Consider the following 27,649-nt stretch of genomic DNA (forward strand, 5'->3'; position numbering starts at 1 on the left):
CTGCAGACTAGACAAACACTAATGAATAGCTTGGGCAGATATTAGGCTCCCAGTGTGTCCATCCTGATCTCATTTCCCTCCTATCCCCAGATGTGACCACTATCAGAAATTTTATAGTTATTTTCATCTTTACCATCTACGAGGTATCATTAAGAAGTGTTTTGTTTAATTTTTCCCCTTTTAAACTTCCCATGGAAGGATATTAATAAAATTACCCTGAAGAAGGTCGTCATCGGTATCTCTGTCTCAGTCTGTTTCACACACGATGGTGTTTGAGATTGTAGGTCATACAACTTACCATCCGTTTGGGCTGTTTTGCTCTTGTGAAAATGCTGCTCCTATAATTCATGTTTGTTTCCAAATGTCCACATATACCATGCAACCAGATGGTCCTGGGTCCGCAGAGGCTGCGAGGCAGAAGGAGGGCCAGAGGCTGCACCCTTGGCAGGGTGGCATTTGGGGTGGTGGAGGTGCAGCTGAGGCCACTGGATGGGAGCGGGTTGCCATGGGTTGAGGGGCCAGGGGGGCAGGAGCTGTGGGAAGGTGCAAAAAGCAGAGTGGAGCATGGCCACAGGCCTATAGCACTTGTTATTCCCAGGTGGTCTCCCATCCAAGTACTAACGAGACCTGACCCTGCTTAGCTTCCGATATCAGACTAGATCGGGCACCTTCACCGTGGCATGGCCAGAGATGGGCACCACAAGAGGGCACGCTGCAGTGGTCCATCCCTCCAATTCCCTGTTCCACCAGCCTGGGGCTGATTCAGGGTGGTGAGGATCAAGCCCCACCCCTGGGACAGAGGAAAAGACAGATGTGTGTGCTCCCCAACACACACGACACAAGCACACACACGAAGAGCCAGAAGCAGTGATTGAGTGAGAGGGGGTCTGGATCATGAGGGCAGCATCTCTTACCGGGGGCTGGATTGGCTTTGGCTCAGCTGGAACCAGGGGGCAGAGCTACGGGGGCCGTCACCGAGGAGGGTCCTCAGGACATGCTTGCCCGGTAGGTCGAGCCACTTCCTGCTGTCACTCCTATTTCTCTCAGGCGGGATGATCCGGGGTCCTGGGATGTGGGATTTTGTGTTGGATCCCTCCTGGGTTGGTTGGGCAGGGGAGCTTGCCTGCCTTCCTCCCGATTACCTTCCCTCCCTCCCTCCCTCCTTCCTTCTGGCTCATTCTCCCCTAGTGGAGAAAATATCCATCCCCAGGAACGGCGACCCAAGTGTTGAGCAGAGAAGAGGGCAGCCAGCGAAGGTTAGGGCCTGCCGCCGCCCCCAGCCCCACCGCACACCACCCTCAGAGGAGGTTCTGGGCGGCCAAGTGAATTGCCTGGTGCTCCTGGTGTGTGGGATGCAGGGAGCCCACGTCTGCGCTCCCAGATGGGAGATACCACCCGCCTCCGGTTGGTCCTGGGTCCGCTGGGGCTGCGAGGTGGAAGGAGGTCCGGAGGCTGCACCTTTGGCAGGGTGGCCTTTGAGGTGGCGGAGGTGTGGCTGAGGCTTAGGGACGGGAGCGGGTTGCTATGGATTGAGGGGCAGGAGGTGTGGACGGGTGCCAAAAGCAGAGGGGAGCATGGCCAAAAACCTACAGCACCTGGTATTCCATGCAGGCAGTCGCCCATCCAAGTACTAACCAGGCCCAACCCTGCTTAGCTTCCCAGATCAGATGAAATTGGGAGCCTTGAGGGTGGTATTGTGGTAGATACAGCCACTCACCATGAGTGACCAACCAATACTTTCCTGGTTTCTCTGTCCCCCGCGTGGGCCAAGTGTGATCATCCATCCCTACTGAGAATTAGCAAAAACCCTGCCCTAGAATTCTCTCTTTATGAAATTCAAGTTCATCTAATTATTGTTTCCACAACTCTGTTATGCCTTCAAAAATAGGATTTTTATAGTTTATCTAGCTTTTTCCCAGTAATTGTGTTGAGCATCGGGCTGTTGTAATGTCTATATCCTAATGAGAAGCTGAAGTCATGGCACATTTGTTTTTTAACAGGTTTTATTAAGATATAATGTACATGCCATACAATTCACCCATTTACAGTGTGTGATTCGATGGATTTTAGTACACTCAGAGTTTTGCAATCATCACAGCAATTGTAGAACAGTTTCATTACTCCAAGACTAAATCCCTTAGCCATCATCCCCAATTGTTCCCATCCCCTCCAACCCTAGGCAACCATTAATTTCCTTTATTTTCCCACAAATCTCCTTATTTTAGACATTTTGTAAAAAGTGTATCATACAGTACGGGGTCCTTTGTGACTGGCCTCTTTCACTTAGCATAATGTTTTCAAGGTTCATGCAAAGTTGTAGCATCTGTCAGTACTTCAGTGCTTTTTATGACTGAATAATGTTTATTTACATGGATATCCCACATTTTATTCATTCATCATTTCATGGACACTTGGTTGTTCCACCTTTGGACTATTGTGAATAATGCTGCTATGACCGTTTGTATTCAAGTTTTTGTGTGGATGCATATTTTTATTTCTCTTGGCATATACCTAGGAGTGGAATTGCTGGATCATACAATAACTCTACACTGAATCATTCGAGGAACTTTCAGGCTGTTTCCAAAGTGGCTGCACCATTGTACAGTTTTCCCAGCCATGTGTGAGGGTTTTAATTTCTCCACATCCTTACAACACGGTTTTTATGCATCTTTGTGATTATGGCCATGGTAGTGGGTGTGAAGTGGTATCTCATTGTGGATTTGATTTGCATTTCTCTGATGTCAAACATCTTTTGATGTGCTTATTGGCCATTTGTATATTTTCTTTAGAAAACTGTTCGGATTTTTTGCCAGTTAAAAAAATGGGATATTTATCTTTTTATTATCAAGTTGTGATCATTTTTTTATATATACTGATACAAGCTTCTTCTAAGATATAAGATTTGTAAAACTTCTCCAATTCTGTAGTTTTCTTTTCACTTTCTTGATAGCATTCTTTGAACCACAAAAGTTTTAAAATTTTGATGATGTTCAGTTTATCCATTTTTCTTTAGTTGCTTGTGCTTTTGATGTCACACATGGAAAACCATTGACTAACCTAAGATCATGAAGATTTACACTTATGTGTTCTTCTGTGAGTTTTATAGTTTTAGGCACTGCCCCCCACCATTTGGTTTTGAGGCATCTGAGGGAAAAGGCTGATGGGACCCAGAGCCCATGCTGGGAGGAAGGGGATGCTGTGGGGTATGAAAAGAGGAGCAGCTGGTAAGCAGGAGTGACCTGGATGGGACCCAGCTGGGAGGGGGCAGCTACACTCCAAGGATCAGTGAATTGACCCTCGAGGAAGGGGGCGAGTGGAGAAGCATCTGGAGGACTGTACAGAGGTCTTTGGAGGTGTTTTCTGGGATGAGAAAATCTGGGGCAGAGCTGTGAGGAGTCTGGAAAAGGACTGTGAAGTGATACACTCTCCCTTGCTGTCCATTCCTTGCCCACCTCCTGAGCCCTGGGGTCCTACACCCCCCAGGTCACAGGTTGAACTGGCATAGGAGGATCCGGGGTAGTGGCTGGAGAGCAGCCTCTCTGCTCTGCCGGGTGCCTTGAATTCTGTGACAACCACCATGAAGGGTCACACAGGAGCTGCATGAGCACCAAGCAAGAGCCCTGCCCATTTTCCCAAGGGGGCCCCCGTCCCTGGGGTGGGTGGGGCCAGCAATCACAGCTTTCCTTGTGACTCCACCCTTCCCTCTGTTCTGGCCATGCCCCCATTAGTTTTATCTTTCTCATCCACCAATGGGCTGTGAGCATTGAGGCCACGCCCACTTCAGTGTTGTATCGCACTGCCCGCTCCCACTGGCTCTGGCTCAGCTGCACATCTGCACTGTTAGCTGAAGGAAGTGATTCTGCAGTACTTGGATGATGGTGATGCAGCCTCCCTTTCCTTTTCCCTGCCCCAGGATGTCAGAGGAAACCCAACAGAGGAAATTGGCTGTGGCCAAGAAAAAGGTATAGCATGTTGGACCACAGGCCCTGGACCAGCCCAAGGCCCCTCTGATGGTGGGACAGGGGAAAGACTGTGTGTCACTTCTGAGGCACATGGGGGTTGCCCCTCTTTGCTTCTTGACTCTCCTCACCGAAGTCTTCTCAGCTGTCCCTGCCCCCTCAGCACCCCAGCCCCTGCCCTTGCCAGGCACACCCTGTCATTACTGCCTGGAGCCCAGCCTTTGACCTGATGACCCAGTCCCCTAAGTGTTTTCACCCTCTTTCTAGTTTCTCTGGTCATGGCACAAATTTCCATTTGGAGGGGGACTCGGGACTAGGGGAAATAGAACTGAGAGGTTTCTGGCTTCCTTACTCCCTTCACTTGGACATTGGCAACCTGAAAAGCCTACACTTCACCAATGGGCTCAAAATGCTGACAATATCTCTGGGTGACAATTGGGAGAATGGGTTTGGTGTGGTTTTCTCCCAGGTTTCTACTCTAGAGACACTTTACAATTTATTTCTGAGTCTGTATCTCACATTAGAATTCCCTAGGATTCTCAGACTAGAGCACCTTTCAGTCAGTGCTTTCTGGAGGGACATGTGCTTATTTTTTGTGGAACAAATCCTGAGCAGCTGGATTTCACAGCTTGAATCTTGCCCAGATCATTTCAATCTGTGGCATCATGGGACTCATAGGGGGCATCTTTCTGAAGCATCAGATTTGCTTGATTCTTTTGAGAGAGAAAAAACCTATTAATATACTTAGGTGTGACATTCACCTAGATTTGTACGATTGTAATAGACTTCTCTCTGAGATGATGTTTGGGTTGTCCTCTTTTTGTTAGGTCTCCAGGTCTCTAAGGGTGTGCCTTCACTGACTTCTGCCATTAAGATACATTGATGTAAACATTTGAGAAGTACTGGTGTGTAGTTCTCACAGCTCTGTAAGAGAGGACTCCAATGTTTGATTTATATTTGCCACCTGGCAGCTGCTGATTCATGACAAAGCCCCAGAAGGCTGAAGTTAAGTTCCGTTATTGCCTTTTTTAAACCATGTTATCAATCAATTTCTTCAGCCATTTAGTGATCATTACAAAACCTTATAGGGTTGCTGGTGGCATTAAATCAGATGGTATAAATATTACTGCTTTTCCTTTTCACAGTTAAGAGATTACCAATGGAGAAACAGCCTTGGTGGTCCTCCAGGGGCAAAGAACAAAATGAAAACTGGCAGTAGCCCTGATTCAACCACTTCTCGGGGTTGCCAGTTGCCTAAGGAGGTAAGTCTTGGCTGGCCAGGCTCCTGGGAACAGGGGGTAATGGTAATGATTATGGAAGAAGTGTCAGGGACTGGTTAAGATGTCTGGGTTTGAATCCTACCTCTCCCTCTGCTAAGGATATGATTTAGGACTCTTCTTGAGTCTTCTCCCTTGAAGCTGTACACACAAAGATGGACCACGAGCTTGGCTCTCATTGGATCCTGCTGCAGGAAGCACAGGATAATGTTGATAACACCAAGGTCCAGGGCTCAATCCCTGTACTGGCCACCACCTAAAAAAAAAAAAAAAATACAGGATGAAAGCTGCTTGGGAGGGGAGGGACAATGGGGGAGAGAGTCCTTGAGAAGTGGGCACAAAGGGACTGCAGGAGGAGGGCCTGGTCCAGGCCAGGCAGGAAAGAGGCTTTTTCCAGCTGATGAGAAAGAAAGGACATCAGAGGGCTTAGTCATTGAGGGAAACAGAACATTTCCTTGTGCACTCTCATCTCTTGTAGCTCACATCATACATCAGAGGGGAGGCCTTTGTGACTTCAGTTTACATGAAGGAGCTGGAGGTAAGTGCCCCTGCAGGCCAGCCTCCTGACCACCTCCCATGGTGGGGGCTGGGTACCCTGCTGCCAGCTGAGACAGCCTCCACCTCCACCCCTAATGATTGCTCTCTACCTTTCCCCTGATCTTCCTCCAACCCCTCCTCTCTGCATGCACCTCAGAGATGTGCCTAGATCTGGCAGTAGCCTGGCACTCCAGCTATGTAGAAAACAAACATCACAGGAGCATCGATCCAGGAATTGGTAAGAGTCCCATGGGATCTCCTGATTACACGCTACCAATCTTGGGCTCCAATTTCCCCTTGGGGCTCTAAAGAAAGAGCTTTGGGGTCCCTGATGCCAAGGGGGAATGGGGTATGGGGTGGCCTAGGTCTCAGTGAGAGGGACTCCAGACCATGCAGCATGGCTCTTTCTGTTGCTGTGCTGTCTACCCACTCTCTCTTCTCCAGTCACTCCTGCTTGAATCATCACTACACCTGCCCTGGGATGCCCCCCTGCTGGAAACACTAGGCTGACTGTTGTCAGAAGCCCTGTGTTCACACCCTGACTTAGTTCCTGCTTTACTTTGTCTTTGGTTTTGGAAAAACCACCTCTCCTACCTGGGCTTGAGTGTCCTGAGATAGAATTGGAGGGTGTCAAAGGTCCCTTTCAGCTCTAGGAATGAAAGATTTCTAGGCACACTTGAAACATCAGGGAGACAGGGAGCTTGCCTGTCCTTTTCATTCCTGGATCCCTGCTATTAAGAACAGTCCCTGTCCCATAGTGTGTGGTGCATGGTGATTATGTGCACCCTTGTGAATCACAAGCTGGGAGAAGGGTAGTCTTTCCTTTCTCAGCCTCCATTTCTAGAGGTTTCTGTGGTTGACTTTTAAAGAGAATCCAGATTCAGGTGTTCAGCTCTGTAGCTGTGAGCAAAAACCAACAAAGACCCAAATTCTCTTTCCTTGGGAGTTTGAGGAGAGTCTGTCAATTTGTGACCCATAGGGTCTGAGAGCTTTTCCTTGAAAATCTATTCCTGTCCCTTGCCCAACACTCTGGTCGGGGGAATGAAGCTGAGGGGGACAACCTCAGTCACCTTCCTGTGGCTCTCCATACAGAAGATATGGCACCAGGAAACTCAGGATCAACAGCGAAGAGGAACATGATTTTTTTGCTCATTCCATGTCTGATGGGTTTGGAGAAAGACTCAGATGGAGGCCACAGGCTTGTCTTGTCCACTCCCAACCTGGAGAAGTCTCACCCCCTGCACCCCACGCTCAGCCCCACAAGATCCCTGAGAATCTGGTCTCACTGGTGGGTCTGTCCTGGGTCATTTGTGGCATTCCAGGGTCCTGTCCCTTGCTGTTACATCTCTACTTCCTTGGTAAGAGATGTTTCTTTCCTCTTCCTATTGCAGGAGAGTAGGTGTAAGCAGGTGAACTCCCTGCAGAAACAACTGTAGATGAGTGGACTGCATGGCATCCCTCACGTCTCCTAGAGAACCTTCCTTTCCCTCTCTCTCAGCACCTGTTTGGCTTTTCTCCCAAAGGCTCAAATTCAGGCCATTGACATCTTAATATCCCAAAAGGCACAGTTACAGAGAGCCCTGGCTGATGTTCACCGTATAGTCTGGCAGAAAGCAGGTGCGAATCTGGGCACCCTTCTTCCCTCAACCTGGTGCCTTGGCAGGCCTTCAGGGGAGTCCTTTGAGCTCTATCTTGACCTCTGTCATTCCAGGGGGCTGTGAACATATGGCAAGTTGCCTGTGTTCATGTGAGCAGCAGATAAAAGAGATTTTGTGGGATCTGACTGCTGTCTCTGCATGGCAGAATGAAGCCAAGAGGGTGAGCCCAGCCACCTGCCCTCATGCTTGCACCTCCACACCTAGGGGAAAAAATGGGCTTAGAGAATTAAATAGACCTGGATGTTCACATCCCAGCTTTAAGAGATCTTAGTATTTAAACTCTAATACTTTGTATTTCATTTACAAAATGGGGATAATAATAGTAACTCCTTCCTATTGTGGTTGTGAGGATTCAATGGATTGTTAGCATGGTGCCTGGTGACACACTCAATACAGAGTCAAAAGATGGCATTGATAGTCATAACAATGGCATCATGACCCAATATCCCTGGTCCTTTGTCAGCCAGCTGTAAATCAGATCTCTTTCCCTGCCTCTTCCATGCTTATTGAGTTCTTAGTAAAACCAACTGAGAACATGGGCTTGGTGATGCCTTGAAAAAGATGTCAAGTGTGATTCAGAGAGAAGAAATGTTACTGCTGAATGTTTACTGTAGGTGTTGGTGTTAGTGTGCTCCAACTACATCTTCTCCCTGCTGAATCCTGACTTCACCTTTCTGTATTTGCAGTCCTACCATGACTTGATAAAATAATGAGATGCTCTCCACCTTCACTTGGAGGACAACAAGTAGGAGGGGGAAGGTGGATGGCAGGTCTGGGGGTCCTCAGTGCAGGTGATGTAGTAGGAGGTGGGAGGGGTAAAGGTGAACATGATGAGGTGTATGCACAGGTTTCAACATGTGCAGACCCAAGCTCTGGCCCCACCTGTGCCAGTGACTCATGTGTGGCCTCAGGCAATTCATGTCCACTCTCTGGACTGGCACTTGTGACTTCTTGATTCTTGGGGTCTCCTTCCCATGCCATGGTCTTCTGGTTGTAAGTCAGTGTGTTGATCATGAAAGTGGTCCTTTCTCTTCCTCATTCTTTCCATTCTCCACAACCTCTGGCCATAGGAACAGCTATGAGGACCTCAAGTGTCACCAGTCCCAACTGAAGGAGAAGCTTCAGGTCCTTGTGATGGAGAAGGTGGCCTTGCAGCTCCAGATGAAAAAGCTTGAGACATCCAAGCTTCTGCCACAACAAGTGAGTGGCTGCAGCATAGGGTTTTGGTTTTATGGGGGTGGGGGTAGAGAGGAAGGTGGCAGCCTGTCTTGCAGCTCCTCCCTCCATGGCTCACACCTCTGTTCTCTGGGCAGATGCATACTTCAAGAGAGGAGCATGGCCTGAGTCAGGTCCAGGAACCAGAGACCTGCTTGGCTGATGTAAGCATGTGGACAGGTAAGCTGGGCCTGGGGTGGCCTGGGAGTAGGTGGGGGGAAGAGAAAGAGGTGTGTACCAGCAGATGACAGGTCTGCTCATCTGAGACTCAGTATCCTTGTCTGCAAAGAGGGGCGGAGTGCCCATTGTCAGCCACCCACAGCTGTTTTGAGCACAAGAATGAGAAGAACTCTATTTGAAAGTAGTTTGAATGATTGACCATCATCTAACCATGAGGAATGATTAGCTAGGAAGCCATGGTCTGGGATATGGGTCCTAAATTAGGAGCTGTGGGTTGAGAAGAGGGATTTTTGCAACTCCAGAGGCCAGAGGCCCTTATCATTTGATTCCTTTCTAAACTGAACCTCCAGCCCCAGAGCCTCCAGCGGGGCCCAGTGAGGAAGAATGGTGGCTGTAGGTGGAGGCTGAGCAGCTGCAGTAGCAGCTGGAGAGCCTGGTGGGTCAGCTCCAGGATCAGGTAAAGGACAACGAGGGTCTGAGCCACCTGAACTGGGAGCAGGAGGAGTGGCTGCTGGAGCTAGGATGGGCTGCTGGGCTCTGACGCAAGCAGCACAGGCATGTGCTGGAGGACATGCAGCAGCACCATGCCACCACCAGCTGTGTGCTGCCCCAGGCCCATGAGCTCCAGGAGCAGCTGGCTAACCCTAACCCTAACCCTAAGAAAACCTCAATGATAAGAAAAACACAATGGAAAGAAAAACCCCAACAGAAAGAAGAAACCCACAACAACAACAAAAAACCCAACAAAAAGTAGAAGAAACCCACAGCAAAAAGAAAAACACCAACAAAAAGAAGAAAATGCCAGTAAAAGGAAGAAAGCCCCCCAAAGAAGAAAAGCCCCCCCCAAATGGGAAAGCCCCAATGGAAAGAAAACCCCAATGAAAAGAACAAAACCCCAATGAAAAGAAGAAACACCCCCCAGAAAAAGAAGAAAAATCTCCAAAAAGAAGAAAAACCCCTGGAAATAAAAAGAAAACTTCCAGAAAAGAAAAGCCCAACAAAAAGATGAGACCATCCCTAAAAGAAAGAACCCCCCCCCAAGATAACCTTAAGAAAAAGAAGAAAACTCCCATAAAAGAAGAAAAAAACCCAAATAGAACAAAATCCCAATGAAAAGAAGAAAACTCCAACAGAAAGAAAACCCCCATGAAAAGAATATCCCCTCCCAAAAGATCACCCATGAAAACAAGAAAACCCCCAAAAAAGCCTCTACAGAAGAAACCCTCCACAAAGAAAACCCCAACAAAAAGAAAACCCCACAGAAAAGAAGAAAACTCCAGCAAAAAGACAAAATCCGAAAACAAAACCCCAACAAAAAGAAAACACCCCAGAAGAAAACCCCAAGAAAAAGAACCAAAATGAAGAAAACCAAAAACTCCCCATGAAGAAAACTCCCACAAAACAAGAAAACCCTAGCAAAAAGTAAACCCCCCAAAAAAACTTCCCCCCAAAAGTAGTGGAAACCCCCCAGAAAAGAAAACTCCAATGAAAAGAAGAGAACCAAAAAACAAAAAACAAAAAACAAAAAAAGAGAAAACATAACAAAAACAAAACAAAAACAAAAACAGAAACAAAAAACACAAGGAGAAAACAAGAGGACAGAAAAATTTTTTAAAAAAAGTGCAAAGAAAAAAAAATACCCAGAAAAAATACAAAGAAGAAAAATAGTAAAAAAAAATCCCCAACAGAACGAAGGAGAGAAAAAAAAAAAAAAAAAAAAAAAAAAAAAAAGAAAACAAGACTATGCAAAATAAAACAACAACAACAACAAAAGAAAAGCAGCAGGGTTCCCTTACCAGTAGTCTAGCCTCAGGGGCCCATAGGGGAAGACCAGTACAATCAGTCCCTTGGGCAGGCTAGGCTAGGAGGCCTTGGGTCAGGCAAGGCTAGGGGAGTCTTACAGGCAGGCCATACAGGCCAGGGAGGCCCTTAGCACCAAGACAGGCCAAGTGGTCCACTAGGGACAGACCAGTAAAGGGGGGCCATGTGGCAGGCGAGGCCACTGGGTTCCTTGGGCAGGTCAGGTCAGGCTGGCCCTTAGCAGTAGGAGGCCCTTGGCACCATGCTTGGCCAGGGCAGCCCTTAGTGATAGGCAAGGGCACAGGGGCTGTAGGTGTAGGCCAGACCATGGGGGCACTTTGTGGAAGGCAAGCCCAAGCAGGGATCCCTTAGCACCAGGCCAGGACACAGGTGGCTCATAGTGCCAGGCCAGGACAGGTAAGCAGGGCCCTGAGTCCAGGCCACTCCAGAGGGATCCTTGGCTCTGGGCCAGGCTGGGCCAAGCTGGCCCATAGTGCCAGGTCAGACCTGCAGGATCCTAGGGACAGGCCAGGCCAGACTAGGGGAGCCCTAGTGGCAGGCCAGGTGAAGCCACAGGGGCCATAAGAGTAGTTCAGGCCAGTCTAGAGGGTCCCTAGAGGCGGCCAGCCAGGGGGCCCCTTAGTGCTAGAACAGGCCAAGGAAGCACTTAGGGCAGGCTTGGCAGGACAGGGGTCCCTGGGGGAGGGGGCAGGCTGGGCCAAGGAAGCACATGGGACAGGCCTGGCCAAGGAAGCCCTTAGCACCAAGTATGCTAGGCCAGGGGGGCCATTAGTGCCAGGCCAGGGTGGCTCTGAGTCAGGCCTGACCAGTGGGTCTCTGGTGTTTGCCTGGCCAGGCCTGCCCTTAGTGGCAGGGCCATTAGAAGAAGGCCTGACCAGAGCAGTCCTTAGTGGCAGGCCAGGAAATGCCAGAGGTGCCCTTAGTGGCAGGGCAGGTGAGGCCAGGGGTTCTCTTAGAGGCAGGCCAGTTCAGGCCAAGGGGGCCCTGTGGGGGGGCTCTTTCTTTCTTTCTTTCTCTTTCTTTCTTTTCTTTCCTTTCTTTTCCTTCCTTTCTTTCCTTTCCTTTCTTTCTTTCCTTCCTCCCTCCCTCCCTCCTTCCCTTCCTTCCCTTCCTTCCCTTCCTTCCCTTCCTTCCCTTCCTTCCCTTCCTTCCCTTCCCTCCCTTCCCTCCATTCCCTTCCCTTCCTTTCCTTCTTTCCCTTCCTTCCTTCCCTTCCTTCCCTTCCTTCCCTTCCATCCTCCTTCCCTTCCTTCCTCCTTCCCTGCCTTCCCTCCCGTCCTCCCTGCCTTCCCTTCTTGCCTTCCCTTGCTTCCTTCCCTTGCTTCCTTCCCTCCTTTACTTCCTTTCTTTCCTCCATTATCTCCCTTCCTGCCTTGCCTTCCTTCTCTTTTTGACGTTTCTTGCTTCCTTTCCTCCCTTCCTTATCTTTCTTTCTTTCCTTCCTTCCATCTTCATTCTTTCCTTCTGTCTTGTTTTCTTTTTTTCTTTGGTCCCCTTGCTCTTTCTTTTTTCTTTCCTTCCTTTTTTTCTTCCTTTCCTTCTTTCTTTTTTTCTTTCTTTCTTTGAGGGCTCTTTCTTTCTCTCTTTCCTTCATTTCTGCCTTCCTTCCTTTCTTTCTTTGGGGGCTCTCTCTCTTTCTTGGGGGCCCTAGGGGACCTGAAGCCAGGAGAGCCCTTACTGGAAGGCTAGGACAGGCCAGAACGGCGGGTTACTTAAAGGCAGGCCATTCTAGGATAGGGGGCCCTAGGGTGCTTCCTTCCATCCTCCTTCCCTCCCTCCTTCCTTTCTTTCTTTTTTTGTCCTTCCTTCCTTCCCTGCCTTCCTGCCTTCCCTTCCCACCTTCTCCCCCATCCTGCCTTCCTGTCATGCTTTCTCTTCTTCCTTTCCCTTCCTGTCTTCCCTTCTTTCCTTGCCTTTCTTCCTTCCCTTCCTTCCCTCCTTTCCTGCTTGCCCTGCCTTCCCTCCCTCCTCCCTCCCTCCTTCCCTCCCTTCCCACCTTCCTTTCCTGCCTTCACTCCCCTCCTTCCTTCCCTCCCTTCTTTCTTTCCCTCCCTCCCTCCTGCCATCCCTTCCTGCCTCCCGTCCCTTCTTTCCATTTCTGCATTTTCTTCCTTCCTTCCCTTTCTTTCTTTCCTCCCTTACTTCCTTCTTTCTATCCTACTTTTTTCTTTCTATCCTACTTTCTTTCTATCCTACCTTCCTTCCTTCTTTCCTTCCTTCCTTAATTTCCTTTCTTCCTTTTTTCTGTCCTTCTTTCTTTCTTTGGGGGCTCTTTCTTTTGTTTTTTTCTTTACTTCCTTCCATTTTCCCTCCTTCCCTCCCTCCCTCCCTCCCTCCCTCCCTTCCTTCCTTCCTTCCTTCCTCTAGCCCACTAGGTCCCTCCTGGACTGCCTGGCCACTAACAGCACCCCTGGCCTGATCTCCCCTTGGGCCCCCAAGAAAGAAAGAATCCCCTAGGGCACCCCTGACTTGGCCTTCCTCTAAGAGACCACCTGGCCTGGACTTCCACTAATGGTGCCCCTGGCCTTTCCTGGCCTGCCACTGATAGTGCCCTGGCCAGGACTGCTGTTAAGGGCCCCACTAGGCCTGACCAAGTGTACAGAAGAGACTTACTGGCTGGCCTGCCTCTTGGCCATCCTGGCCTGGCCTGGCCTGCCTCTAAGAGACCCCCAGAGCAGGCCAGTCCAGTCCAGGGGGTCTCTTATAGGCAGGTAGGCCAGGCCAGGGGAGCCATAGCACTAAGCAGGCCAATGGGGCTGTGGCCCAGGCCATTCAAAGAGGGCCCTTAGTGGCAGGGCAAACTAGGCCAGGTGATCTCTTAGAGGCAGACCAGGGGAGCTCTTAGCACCAAGACAGGCCAAGGGGTCCCAGGGTGATGGAGTTTGCATATGTTGTCCCCTCCAAAACGCACGGAAATTTGATCTCCAATGTGGCAGTGTTGGAAACTGACTGAGTCATGGGGGCAGATCCCTCATGAATGGATTAATGCTCTCCCTGGGGGAGGAGGGGTAGTGAGTGAGTTCTCACTCTATTAGTTCCCACAAGAGCTGATTGTTTAAAGAACCCTGGCACCTCCTCTCTCTCTTGCTTCCTTTCACCATGTGATCTGCTTATACCCACCAGCTGCCTGCTGTTTTTCTACCATGAGTAGAAGCAGTCCGAGGCCCATGCCAGATGCAGCTGTCCCAGAATCATAAGCCAAATAAACCTCTTTTCCTTATAAATTACCCAGTCTCAGGTAGTTCTGTTATAGCAACACAAAACTGACTAATACACAGGGACAGGCCAATGAAGGGGGGCACTTATTGGCAGGGATGTCTTTAGCAGAATGGTGGTCCTTACGGCAGTGGTCCACCAGGGACAGATCAGTAAAGGGAGGCCCTATGGCAGGACACCAGTGGGTTCCTTGGGCAGGACAGTCCAGGCTGGCCCTTAGCAGTAGGAGGCTCTTGGCAACATGTCTGGCCAGGACAGGCCTTAGTGGCAGGTGAGGGCACAGGGTCCCTAGGGGCTGGCTAGGCCATGGGTGCCCTTAGTGGAAGGGAATCCCAGGCAGGGGAGCCATTAGCAGCAGATCAGGCCAGAACAGAGGTGGCCCATAGTTTCAGGCCAGTACAGGCCAGCAGGTCCCTGGGGACAGCCCAGGACAGGTCAGCAGGGTCCTTGGCTCTGAGTCTGGCCAGGCCAGCAAGGTCCTAGGGACAGGAGAGGCCAGGTCAGGGGTGCCCTAGGGGCAGTCCAGGCTAAATCAGGGGGGCCCTAGGAGAAGTTCAGGCCACTCTAGGGGGTCCGTAGGGGCAGGTCAGTCCAGGGGTCCATAGGGGCAGAAAAGGCCAGTGGGGCTCTGTGAGGAAAATAGAGTAGTTTAGTCAGGCCCCCTTGCCTCAGGTCCAGTTGGGGGTGGTACAGCACATTCTTGGTAAACAAGTTGTGTGAGAGTGGAGTTAGTGTGCATGCACACCCATGTATTTTTGGCTGGTTGCTATTCTTGTGTGTTCTTCGGTGTGTGAGCAGTGGCTCTGGACTGTTGGCAGGCAGCACTCACATCTAAAAATAGAGCTCGTTTACTTTGCTGGCAGCTTTTCAGTTTTTCTTTGGACTTTGCCAGCAGCTGCTCAGTTTCTCTTTGGAATGCCTAGCTCTTAGTCTTTATTCAGCACACACATGTCTGTTTTTTCTTTAACCAAGGCTCCAAGGACCCTTTTCCTGTTACCTAGCTCATAGACCTGTGTATTAAGGGTTTGTGAACAGGCTTGAGAGGACTGTGAGCTCCAGACCCTAGCCCTAGCTCTGCAAGCTCTTAGTGCCAGGCCAGTCCTGGGAGGCCCTAGGGGTAGGCCAGCCAGGGGACCCCTTACTGCCAGGCCAGGCTTGTCAGGCCCTTAGCAGAAGAGGGTCTGTTAGCAGCAGAGGGGCTCTGAATTGGCCATGGAGGACCTTAGCGCCATTCTGTTATAGTCACACAAGAGGGACTAGAACAGAAAGTTGGTACCAGGAATCAGGTGTTGCTTATAACAGACACTTGAATGTGGAAATGGCTTTGGAGCTGGGTGTTGAGGAGAGTTTGGAGGAGTATGGAGGACTCACAAGAAGATAAAAAGATGAAGGAAAGTTTGGAATGTCTTAGAGACCAGTTAAATGGTGGTGAGCAGAATGCTTATGGAAATATGGACTGTAAAGACCATTTGACTGATGTCTCAGATAGAAATAAGGAGTTCATTGGAAACTGGGGCAAAGGTCACCCTTGCTGTGAACTGGCAAAGAACTTGGCTGCATTGAGTCCATGCCCTAGGACTTTGTGGAAGTTAGAACTTAAGAGTTGTGAACCAGAGTATTTGGTGGAAGAAATTTCTAAGCAGCAAAGCATTAAGGGAGCTGCAAGGCTACTTGTAAAAGCCTACTCTGAGTTATGGTAGCAAAGGCATGACATAAAGCCAGAATTTAAAAGGGAAGCAGAATGTAAATATTTGGAAAATTTGCAGCCTGGCCATGTGGTAGAGAAGCAGAGAGCATTTTCAGAAGAAAAATTCAATGGTACTAAGAAGATTAACACAAAATAACACAATTATCAAGAGAAGGAGGAAAAGGCCCTGAAGGCATTGCAGAAGCCTCTGGGACCAACTCTTTGATTTCAGGCCCAAAGATCTAGGGAGACAAAATGGTCTTGGGGATCTGGCTTGAGGACCCCTCCATGGGCTCACTGCTCGGAGCCACATTGGGAAACTGCTTCTAGCACCAGCACCCCCGCTGCTTTGGCTGCTCCAGCTGTGGCTAAATTGGCCCCAGATGTGGCTGGACCCACAGCTTTGGAAAATACAAGCCAGAAGCCTTGGTGGAGACCATGTGGTGTTAGATCTGCAGGCTCACAGAATGCCAGAGCTCAGAAGGGTTGGGAGCCTCTACCCAAATTTCAAAGGATGTATGGAAAATTCTGGGGGTCCAGGAAGAGATCTGTCACAGGGGCAGAGTCACCACAGACAGCCTTCACTAGAGCAATGCCAAGTAGAAATGTGGGGTCAGTTGCAGCAGAGAAACCCCATCGGCACTGTGTCTAGTGGAGCCATGAGAGCAGGACCACCATGGAGACCCCAGACCTGTGCAGCTACAGAGTGGAACAAGAGCCTGGGAGAGCTGAAGTGTGACCTGCAACCAGGAAAGCAATAGGAGCAGAGCTGCCCAAGGACTTGGGGATCCAAGCCCCATACCAGCATGGAAAGGACATGGAACATGGACTCAGGGTATATGATTCACCATCTTTGAGATTTAATGCCTGCTCTGCTGGATTTTGGACTTCTGTAGGACCTGATACCCCTTTCTTTTGGTCTGTTTCTCCCTTTTGGAATGGGAATATGTACCCTATGTTTGTCCCACCACTGTATCCTGGAAGTAGATAACTTGTATTGATTTCACAGATGGGACTTTGAACTTTGGACTCTCAAGTTGAAACAAGTTAAGACTGTGGGGATGAAATGAACGTATTTGCAGGTGAAAAGGACATGAGTGTTTGGGGAGGCCAGGGGCAGACCATGCCATAGGGAATGGATTAAAAATGGTGGTCAGGGGTGCGGTTCTGAGGGCTTTAAATGAAGAGCACATGAGAGTCTCTCTCTCTCTGCTCTCTCTGCTTCCACCATCTTGGAATGTGAGACCCCTGGGTCACTGTTGCCACCACCAGATGGACTTTCTACTTCCTAGCCTCAGAAACTGTAGGCAATAAATTTCGTTTTTCTTTATAAATTACCCAGTTCCAAGTATTCTGTGATAGCAACACAAAATAGACTAAAACAAGGGCCCTGGGTCTCTTATGTAGGCCTGGCCAGGCCTGCCCTTAGTGGCAGGCCAGGAAAGGGCAGGGGTGCTCTTAGTGGAGGGCAGGTCAAGGGGATCTTGGGACAGGCTATTCAAGGGAGGCCCTTAGTGGCAGGACAGGCCAGTCCAGGCGAGGGTGTCTCTTAGAGGCAGACCAGGCCAGGGGGACCCTTAGCACTAAACAGACCAAGGGAGCCCTGGGCAGGCCATTTGAGGGGGTCCTTTAGTGACAGGCCAGTCTGGGGGGTGTGTGTGGGGGCCTTAGCAATGTTTTATCATTTATACTTGGCCAGAATATTTTCTTTTTCATTAAAGTATCAAACCTACTTATGAAATGTGTATTTTAATAATTATCCTTATTTTTGTAGTTTCTTTGGAATCTACCTTTACATTTTTTCCCACTCCCACATTTGTGTATTTTTATTTGAGTTAAATTTATTTAATTGCAAATAAATACTGAAAGTGAATACAGTTTTTGTTGGGTTTTTATTATTCAAATAAACAGCTTTCAGATTTATTAGTCTGTCAATTCTGTCATTTTCCCCTCTCCTGATAATTTGATTTCATTCTTTTGTGTTTAGTATATCCATTCTCCTGTGAATCTTAGGTTTGTCATTATTTTCTTACCTTCTTATAAAGAATAAGTGGTTTTAGATAATAAACCTAAGCCACTTAAAGAAACCTTGAAGTTGTCTGTTTAGGGGCAATAGTCCATGTATAATCTAGGGACAGACCCCTGGCTCTTCTTTGTCTGACTGTGCTCTAAGAGATAGTCTTGGGCTAGAGAGGTGCTGTGCCGGGGACTCAGAAATGGGGGTCTGAGAGAGTCAGGGCAGATGGGGGAGAAAAGGCACTCTTTTTACCTTCCTCTAACAATGTCTCCATAGCTATAAAGAGGTTGGCTAGTGGCTTCCAGTGTTGGCAACCTTGAGAGAGGTTTGTAGTGTCTATCTGGAAAGAGGGCAATTGTAAAGACTTCCCAATGGGCTAATGGGCCAGGCCCATCTGTATTTCTTTATCTAGGTATCCCCAGTGGCTAGAACAGTGCCCAATACACAGCAAACTGTAAATAAATTGTGGTTGAACTTTTAAAATTGTAAATTCCAGGGTTTGTGGGCACTATACTACATAAAATCATTTACCTTTTACCTGCAGTTTGAATTGAACCCTAGACTTTCTTGAAAAGTCTTAATTTAAAAAGATAGAAGCAAGCAGCCTGCAGCTGCATTACAAGTTTTCTTCAGGCCAGAAGCTTTCCTATAAACCACTTGATGAAGTAGCAGATGGCAAAGTTACAACCTTTGTAGCTCAAAGACTTAATAGGAGCCATGATCAGCTACAGTAGTGGGCTGTCATAATCCAAATTGATGCCTTTACTTTGCTCTGATGGGCTTGTCACTTGTTCTGTCTGTTGTTAATGTGACAAAGATCACTATAATTATACATATAAAACAATACATCTTTGGCCAATATCCTTTGGGTATAATTTGTGTAACTGGATACTCTCTTTTGCTTATCACTAAAGAACTAAAAAAAAAAAAAAAAAGAAGGAAATGGCTGACTCTGACAAATCCAGGGCATTTCTGAATAAGCGTGAATTGGATTATAATAGGCTGCAATGAGAGAGCCAGAATGTAGTGGAATACTTTATATTCAGCAGAACTCATCTAAGTCCTGGGAGTCAGGAATTCTGGGACACAGAAACTCTTAATTCATGCCCGTAATAGGCTGATTAAAGATGTGGCAGTGGAGTGATGCGATTATCAGCTTCTTCAGGCTAAAGTTATAGATCCCATGAGCCACATATTCCGTTTCTGTGTGATGCTGCCTGGATGTGGGACCTGCACATGGATGGTGAGTGAACGGATGCCCCTCCAGTGGAAGGTACCTGAGAGTCATAGGAAAACCTGCCTTTTGTCAGGTATTATAATCAGGAAGATGAAAGTTTCATCCGTAATACAGTTTTTGCTTCTACTTCCAGGATGCTGCAATTAATGTCCTGGACAGAGGATGGGGATATGAATAATGGTGGAGCCCAGCATTAGCACAACACCCCATTCATCACTGCTGAAGGGCAAATGCATGACCCTGAAAATGGTCTTGGGCAGAGGGAGAGGGAGAAGAAGTGCAAGCTCCTTGAAATGGTGATTTACCACACAGGAGAGGATGTGAGAGTCTCAACAGCAGAAGAGACTGAATTTTTTGAACTTTAACATGTATAATATTTATAATGTGATCATCATGGGCAGCTGATTAATCACACGATTGACAAGTGGTTATTTCCCAGGCAGGCATTGATTTCATGTATATGTACTCCCTGTTTATTGAGGGCCATTTACAATGGAAACCAGGCTCAGAATCATCAAGGGCTTTCCCCTTTATTTCATGTATTCCATACCCTTTTTTAATGGCAGCATGATCACATCTCATTGGTTTGTGGTTTGTAGGGTGGAGGCTGCGGATCTGATTTTTTGTTTTCCAATCAGTGCAGAATATTCTGAAGAATAGACGATTGGAGACGTCTAGTTCAGATCAGAATAAATGTGAAAGGCTTGGCTTTGGAAAGGGTGAAGAGAGTTCCATTTAAACCGAATACCCAGCTGGGGGCAGGGAGCAGAAGGAGGACACAGTCTCCCAGAAGAAGAGGCCAGCATGATCTTTGTGCCTTGATCAGGCATCCTTGGGCTCAGGGAGTTCCCAGGGGACAGTGGGAGTGGGAGTGTAAGGCAGGAAAACCAAGGCAGAAGTCATGTTGTAGAGTTTGAATCAATACTGCAGAGCAAGGGATGGGGCAGGGGCAGAAAAGGGAGCTGTGACTAGGGGTCTACCAGTTGACCCAGGGCAGATTCCAAGTCCATGGGCCACAGGACCAGGTCCAGGCACCACCTTCTCGAAATCCAAGGCTGCTGCGTTTCTTCCTGCCCCTGCTACTTTGGGCCTGGGGCTGTAAACATGTCATCATATATTCTAGCTGGGAGGGTCTGGGGATGGTGAAATCAGAGAAAAAAGGTGGGAGCTGTCTGCTGTGAAGCCTTTCCTGGAAGTCTGTCATGGAGTCATGTTTTAGAAACCAGGAGAAAGGGATGCTCTGACCAACTGACCATGGATTGAATAAGAGGCCTAATATGGTCCAGGTGGTAGGGCATGGGAGAGGAATGAATTCTTCAGCCGATTCAGCACTCACGCTATAGGAGCATGTCCTTGGACAGCAGGCTTTGCCCAGTGGTTTCTACATTGTTTCTGTTGGTTTCTGCACTGTGTGGCTCAGCCTTGGTTGGAGCTGATACTTGAAATAAAGTCATAGAAGCTGGGTGGCACGTGTTGTTTCTTAGGCTTTCCCTAATAGTACCTTGTTTGGAGAGAATTATAACTGAAAGGGAAACAAATTCCCTCTGGCAAGAAACTTGGCTTAGAAAAGCTCATTCGGGGAAACTCTTTTTTTGTTTGCTGTTTAAACAAAACCACTGCTATAAATCAATGTTTGTGAGTATTAGGGAAGACCAAGTAAATAAACAAAATCCTGCATATTTATTGCATACAGAATGCCCTAGAGGTTCTCTAGAGGAAGAGGAGTGAGGGAAGGGCCATCACTTCCTGCATAGAGAAAACTAACTGCTTCATTAAGTTAGATACAAACACATTTTTCTTTAAAAACAGTTATTACTGAAATCTTGAAAAGTTTGTGCTTCTTACTAGGTGTAGGAAGCCTCAAGAATATTAAGCTTGGTGGCTTAAAATGGCACAAATTTATTATCTTACAAGGTCTGTAGGACCAGAAGTCTCACTGGGCTAAAATTGAGGTGTCAGCAGGGCTGCATTCCTTCTGGAGGCTCCAGAAGAGAATCCATTTCCTTGTTTTCCATCTTCTAGAGACCTTCTGCATTCCTTGGCTTGTGGCTCCATTCCTCTATCTTCAGAGATACCAACATCAGGTTAAGTCCTTCTCAGGGTGTCATCTCTCTCGTTGCTCCTCTTCTGCCTCCCTCTTCTATTTTTAAGGACCTTCCTGACTACATTGAGCCTACCTGAATAACCCAGGATGATCTCCCTGTGTTAAGATCAGCTGATTAATAACCTTAATTCTACTTGCTACCTTAATTCCCCTTTGCTACATAACATAATATATTCAAAAATTCTGGAAATTAAGACGTGGATATTGTTGGGGACCACAGTATATATTAATCTTTAGGAATTCTCCATATATCTTGCTCTTTTGATTAGCCCATGAACTTTGGTCCATCTGAAAGAATTTGACAATATAGTAGAGATGAATCTGGCAACTACTTGTGAGGTAGGCTAATTATCCCATTATGTAGAATGAGCACACTGGGAAGCAAAGAGATTATTGCCCAATATCCCTCACCTGGAAAGTGTCAGGGCACAGACTTGCACTCAGCTCCCCTGATTTCACTGGTCACACTTTTTTAACCAACCCCTGCTACTCAAGGGAGTAGAGTGCTAAAATATGGGAGGCAGACAGGACACAACTATAAAAAATACAAACCTGGGGGCCAACCCTGTGGTGCACTCGGGAGAGTGCGGCGCTGGGAGCGCAGCGACGCTCCCGCCATGGGTTCGGATCCTATATAGGAATGGCTCGTGCACCCACTGGCTGAGTACCTGTCACGAAAAAGACAAAAAAACAAAAAACAAAAAAACCCCCCAAACAAACCTGGAATGAAGAATACCATATTTAGAAGATCTATCAGAGGGTGGTGTTAAAGTAGTTCACACAGAACACGAGTTGTAGCAGAGACGGTATGGAGAATACTGGTAAGTTGTACTCAACTTTGGTGGAACGTATAGGAGACAACTACAAACTCCCTCAATAACAAAGGATGTGTGGAAACGGCCTGGAAGGGATTCAGCTGGTGGAGGCTGAACCTGGAAATTAATTTATTACCAGATCTCAATAAATGATCTAATTGAATGCCCTAGTTATGTGGCCTGGATGTTGTGGTTTACAGCATAGTTTGGGACTATGTTGGTATGTGATATAACACTGATATAAATGACAAAATATAATTAAAACAAGTCCATGACTATAGACTTCTGATCACTCAATATGGCAACCACACTACAAGTTTTAGAAACAGACATAAATGTAATATTCATGCACTTACAGAAAGCTGCAATGGAGAACAAAGCAGTATTTGTTTAAATTATGACCAATTGTCTCTTTCCTCTTTGCAGAGTTTCTTGTTAAAAGTCTTTGACCTCTTTATTCCAGGCATACCTCCCATAGAACTGAGGAGTCACCTCCAGGAGTTCTCGGTTCTTGCATTAGAAAAGCTAAGCCACCCGATCAGACTGCAAGTTGCAGTAGTATCCACATCCTCTGAGGGTGTGAGAGGCTGAACGGGGTGATCTTGCCCTTCTCATTTCTGAGCAGTTTATCTATGGAGTATCTGGGTGTCTCCTGGGCAGTAGAAGGATCCCAGGTCTGTGCCAGAGGCTTGAAAAGTCGAAGTCAAGGAAGTGATTGTGTTTTATCTAGGGAGCAGTGATCCACACTAGAAGTGACATATGCACTGTTACAGTTATGAAGAGATTAACTATATAGAGAAAACTATGTAGGATAGTATCAATATTTAGAAAAGTAAAGTTAAATAAAAGAATAAAAATAAAGCTATTTTTTACAAAGACTCATTAAAAAGTTTTTTTTACTTTCATCTTTATTGCACTGAAATAAAAGAATTGATTGTCTAATAGAGATTGATTTCAGCGTCCATTTTATCAAATAAGAACCTTGCAAATAGTCAACAGTTCCCACAAAATTCACAAAGTTGTGACCTACCTAAATGAACTACATTTCCCTTTCTTCAGCAGCCTGTACACATGTTCTAAAGATTTTAGCCTTCTTTTTATGGTTCATTTTTTTCCCTCAGGCTTATTATGGAATTACACTATCACTGAACCAAAAAAAATTTTTAACTCAGCAAAGACTCAGATAGAACTCATTATGTGCCAGGCACTGTTCTAAGCACCTTAAAAAAAAACGAAAACAGTATTTTAACAATTTAATTTCTAACTGCTGCCTCTTTCTCTCTCCTCTCTTTCTCCGTTTTCTCCACTGTCTTTTCCCATTTGCTCCTTAAATTATAATGTGATACGTGTTTTATAAAGTTTTGTCAAATCCATTTTTTCTAAATCTTTTTTCTTGATTGATGCTTATTATGCAAAAATACAAGCTGCAAAGAATCCTCTCAAACCTTGGAAAAATTATTGCAGGGTTCATTTAGTAATGCTGAGCAGTTTGCCTGTTTTTAGCATGAAAGTCTATTGTCTAGGATCATTGAACCAGAGAAAATAGACCAACTTAGACACCTGGTTAAAGTGTTAGTGTAACAGCAACAAAAGCTATTGAACACAATTTCAAATTGCCGGGGAGACTGTATGTTTTGAGGTTTCATTCTGTTGCTTCGGATCAAAGCTACAGCCTTTATACTGATATTTCCCAAAGCCTCACAGGCAGCTTCTGACTGTGCTCGTGAACCAATGGCAAAGGGGAGGAACATGCATCGTATTCTCTTGTCTACTTCTCAAATGATTTTTAGGTGCCACACAAAAACTCCACCTTTCTTCATCAGTCAAAACCAAAAAACCTCACTTGCAAATTGATTCAGGCACATTACTTCCTTTTGGCCTCCCACTATTTCACCAGACATTTCCAGATGTGTCTGGGTCTCAGTTTGGGTCCATTTTGTTTTTAACAAAACATTCACCTTGATCACATGCAAAATTGGATGATTTTGGTTTACTGTTGGAAAGAAAAGACTGCCCTTAAATTAGAGGTTCCTTATGAAATATTAAAGCTGTTTTGGTGACTTTTCGCTTAGTCACTTGTCACGTGGGACAGGTTTGGTCAATGCCAAGGGGACTAGTTACAGTGATTCTGAATGACCCTCAGTGGTTCTCTGAATTTGGGCAGGACATACCTGAAGATTTTGGCACATGCATCATTGCAGATCCAGTAATCACTTAATAGATTCAGATTCTAGCTAGCATTTGCCTCACTCAGAGGCCTTGGTTTTCTATTGGTTCTTTGCGGTTGGCAGTGAGTCTCAGAACAGATGTTTTTTTCTTTGGTCTTGATGCATGTGAGGTAGGAGAAGCAGGATAAATCTGGCTTTCCATGTGAAAGTCTTCATGGTCTTTAGTCCAGAAGGAAAAGACGAAGTACTTATGGAAAATGGTATAGAATCTCTACAGTATAAAGCTCATTTAAATAAATAGAAAATGAATATGTTAAGTGATTACATCAAAACTACAATAAAAAGGGATTATGTAATTTCGGCAGAGTTTATGTTTTGGAGATTCGTGTCTTTGTTTCACTTTATGAGTTACCGGAAGGTCCATTAGCATGCATGCATGGGAGTGTATCATTCACATGCCACTACTCTCTGTGTCTGGTATCTCTTGATGCTGAAACCACATGGAATGTAGAGCCCCCAAATTTGAAGACACTTGCTGACTTGTATTTACCAATGAAGTGCTATTATATGTTGAAAGTCTCAATGCTGTGACACAGGGCTTTTTATGGTCTATAGTCTTTTGTGTTGCAATAGTATCTCATCTTGTATAAAAACTGACAATGTGTCTGTATGAATATTATTTTGTTTAGTCAGTTCCAATAGTTCTGAGAGGGAGATAGAGCAGGCACTAGTTTTCTCTAGTAAATGAAAAAAATTAAGTGTCTGTCATAAACTGTGAAGGTTTTGAGATTTTGTGAGCGAACAACCTAGCTTGTTACTGCTTTTTGGTTGCTGGCAGAAGACACAAAACTGTTATGTCAGAGACAAAGACAGCACAGCCAACAGCATGAGCATCACGTTGGCTCCATCTCTTCCAGGTGACACAGTGGGCCTAGATCAATGCTGTGTGTGCAATGGGGGTGTTACAGGAGGGGAATTTACTGTTTTTGTAGTGAGTGGTAAGCAAACCTGCTCTTTGGGTGGAGACATTCCCTTATCCTTCAAGGATGTTTCCTGAAAACACAACCTTGAGAAATAGGCCCCCAATAAAGAACCATCAAGACATCGTGTTCTTGGTATACCCAGCAAGAACATTCAGGGCTGTTCAGGGTCCCTGGGGACTGCCTCTCCCAAAAGAGTCAGGGGTGGTTAAATGATATTCTCATGCTTACAAGGCTAGTAAGTGGCACAGCTAAAGCTCAAATCCAGGTTTTCTGATGCTACATTCAGTACTTTTTAAATTAATAGTAATGACAACACTAATGTTAATACAAATGCCAATGCAGAAATGAATACTAAATAACAATACCCATACTAATTTATGGAGCATTAACCCTTCACCAGAGACTGCAGTAGCTAATTTATATACATTATCACCAAATCTTGTCACATACCTGTAAAATAGATACCATGCTCTCCTTTAAGTTTTATTTTTTTAGATAGTCTCATTTAACTACATTTCCTGTGTTTACACAGCTAGAAAATGGTAGACTCCAAACCTTATGCTGTTTTCGGAACCCTGGACTGTCTCTATAATTTTTTTGTTATAAGGCTATAAATTATAAGGCTATAATTTTTTTGTTATAAACTTACACACAGGGCTGAGCCAGCGGTGCACTCCGTAGAGTGCGGCGCTGGGAGCGCAGTGACGCTCCTGCCGCGGTTCGGATCCTATATAGGAATGACCAGTGCACTCACTGGCTGAGTGCCGGTCGTGAAAACGACAAAAACAAACAAACAAACAAACAAACAAACAAAAACTTACACATAGAATTATTGCTAAAATGTTTTTGTGGCAAAAACTGGAAACAAGGTGAACACCTAATAAGTGAGTGAATATAGTGTTATGGAACATCATATATGTAATATTATGAAACCGTTGAAAAACATAAAATAGACCTAGATAATAACTTGAGTGGTACCAGAAATTCTCTGTATCCAAACTAGCTCCATTACAGCCTTGTAAAACCTTGAAATCCTCACCGTCTAAGCCGTCATTGTTAAAGATTTGGTCTTTTGATTTAAGAATCTGTTTCTTCTTGTAATGCAAATTCCTTGGAAGGGGCAGCAGTGTCACGTTAGTCATTTTCTACTATACAATGCAGAAGTTGAGAAGATCCTTTTATTTTGCAAATATTTATGGAACGGAGAGCAGAGGGAACATGAAGGTAATAGGTGTTGTTCTGAGAAAGGGTACAACAGGAGAGAGGCTAAGGATTGAGAAGGTTGGGCTAACGATAGAAACATTGTTCACTTCACCTTTATGGCCATGTGGTTCGTGCTTCAATTTGTTGAATTTAATGACTGAATATTGAACATGAAGTAGTCACATCAAGCTTTAAAAGTAAGGATACAGCTGATTCTGACTGTGTCAAATCTGTTTACTTGTGTAGAGGCACTTCTGCAGTTCCCTACAGTATGGGCTTTGGAACCTCATGGTCTGTGTTTAATCCTAACTCATTTATCTATCAGGTATGTGATCTTGTATATTTTACTAAACACTGTGCCTCAGTTTCTTCATTTATGATATTGGGATAATAAGGGGGTTCTTAGAAAGATAAAATAACAATATTTAAAGAAATTCTTGACATTTAGTAAGCACTTGATAAATACAAGCTACACGTACATGTTTTTATTGAGGCCATCTGAAGTCCTTTTCTGGAATGGGAGATAATATATAAAAGTATATAAAATACAATAACTGCTTTTAATTTTTAATAATGTAATATTAATGATGTCTTCTACTTTTATGATTTTTGACATACGGAATTCCAGAAACAACTGAGGAATGCTCAATTAGGTTCAATAGATTATAATGCCATTTACATAAAAATAATTATTCTCTTAACGTATTATGACCAATTTAAAAATAAAATTCTTTGCAATTTCTTTGGTATCAAAAGCAATTACTTTGCTGATTTAACATTTGAGAGTTACAATTTTGTATCAGTATTGTGCTGTTTCTGAGGACACCACTGTGAAGAAAACGCAAGTAGCCCACAGTGTAGTAGAAGATACTGAGGGATGAACAGATTAGTACTTTTTAAAATCAGTGAATTGGAAGAGACATAGAAACATACAGAAAGAAAGGAAAATCATACATAATCTCACTTCTGAAAAGTAACTCGCTCTTCAAATTTTGACGTTTTTTCTTCCAGTCTTTTTCCTTATGTATGTATTGTTAACATATATACCATATTTTTGATTTATATACTGTTTTTTCTTGCCATTAGATTGTATTCATTTACTCACATCATTAACTAATTTTAGAAAATATGATTTTTGTGGCTAGTGTTATATAATATGCACGAATCAAAATTCATGTCACCAGTACTCCCTTTGTTGTAAATCTAGGTTTCTAGTTTTCCAATATTATAGCTAAAACTTGACAAATATATTCTATATAAATATTTCTGTGAATCTCTGCTTTTTTTCTGCAGCATAATAACTTCCTAAAATAAGTACAAATAATATATAAATATGAAGATAAGGAATTATTACTTCAAAGGTTTGGAATAGATGTTGCCAAATTCCTTGTGGAAAGCTTGTGTCAATTTACACTGTCAGGAGTGTAAGCAAATGCAAATTATGCTGCATTCTCAATAATACTAGTTTCATTTTATTTTTGTCTGTTGTATAGGTAAAAATGGTATATTGTAGGTTTTTAAAACTGGTAAAATACACATAAGAATTACCATTTTAATCATTTTCAAGTGTAC

At 45.4% G+C, this 27,649-nt stretch overlaps 1 protein-coding gene and 1 pseudogene across 1 annotated transcript in view; one reads left to right on the top strand and one right to left on the bottom strand.

Annotated features, from left to right (window-relative positions):
* The first annotated feature begins 894 nt into the window (after positions 1–894).
* LOC134365599 (dnaJ homolog subfamily B member 5-like) overlaps positions 895–27,649 on the top strand; it is an 82,724-nt gene continuing 55,969 nt past the window's right edge. Inside the window, exons 1-6 of the mRNA XM_063081694.1 lie at positions 895–1,005; positions 5,105–5,221; positions 5,715–5,774; positions 7,297–7,424; positions 8,502–8,631; positions 8,745–8,826. Of these exons, the coding sequence (XP_062937764.1) occupies positions 895–1,005; positions 5,105–5,221; positions 5,715–5,774; positions 7,297–7,424; positions 8,502–8,631; positions 8,745–8,826 (628 nt within the window). The remainder of the gene's footprint in view (positions 1,006–5,104; positions 5,222–5,714; positions 5,775–7,296; positions 7,425–8,501; positions 8,632–8,744; positions 8,827–27,649) is intronic.
* Positions 1,584–1,705, bottom strand: LOC134366264 (5S ribosomal RNA; annotated as a pseudogene).

The sequence above is a fragment of the Cynocephalus volans genome, chromosome 17 (genome assembly GCF_027409185.1).
Source record: "Cynocephalus volans isolate mCynVol1 chromosome 17, mCynVol1.pri, whole genome shotgun sequence".
Classification (NCBI taxonomy): Eukaryota; Metazoa; Chordata; class Mammalia; order Dermoptera; family Cynocephalidae; genus Cynocephalus; species Cynocephalus volans.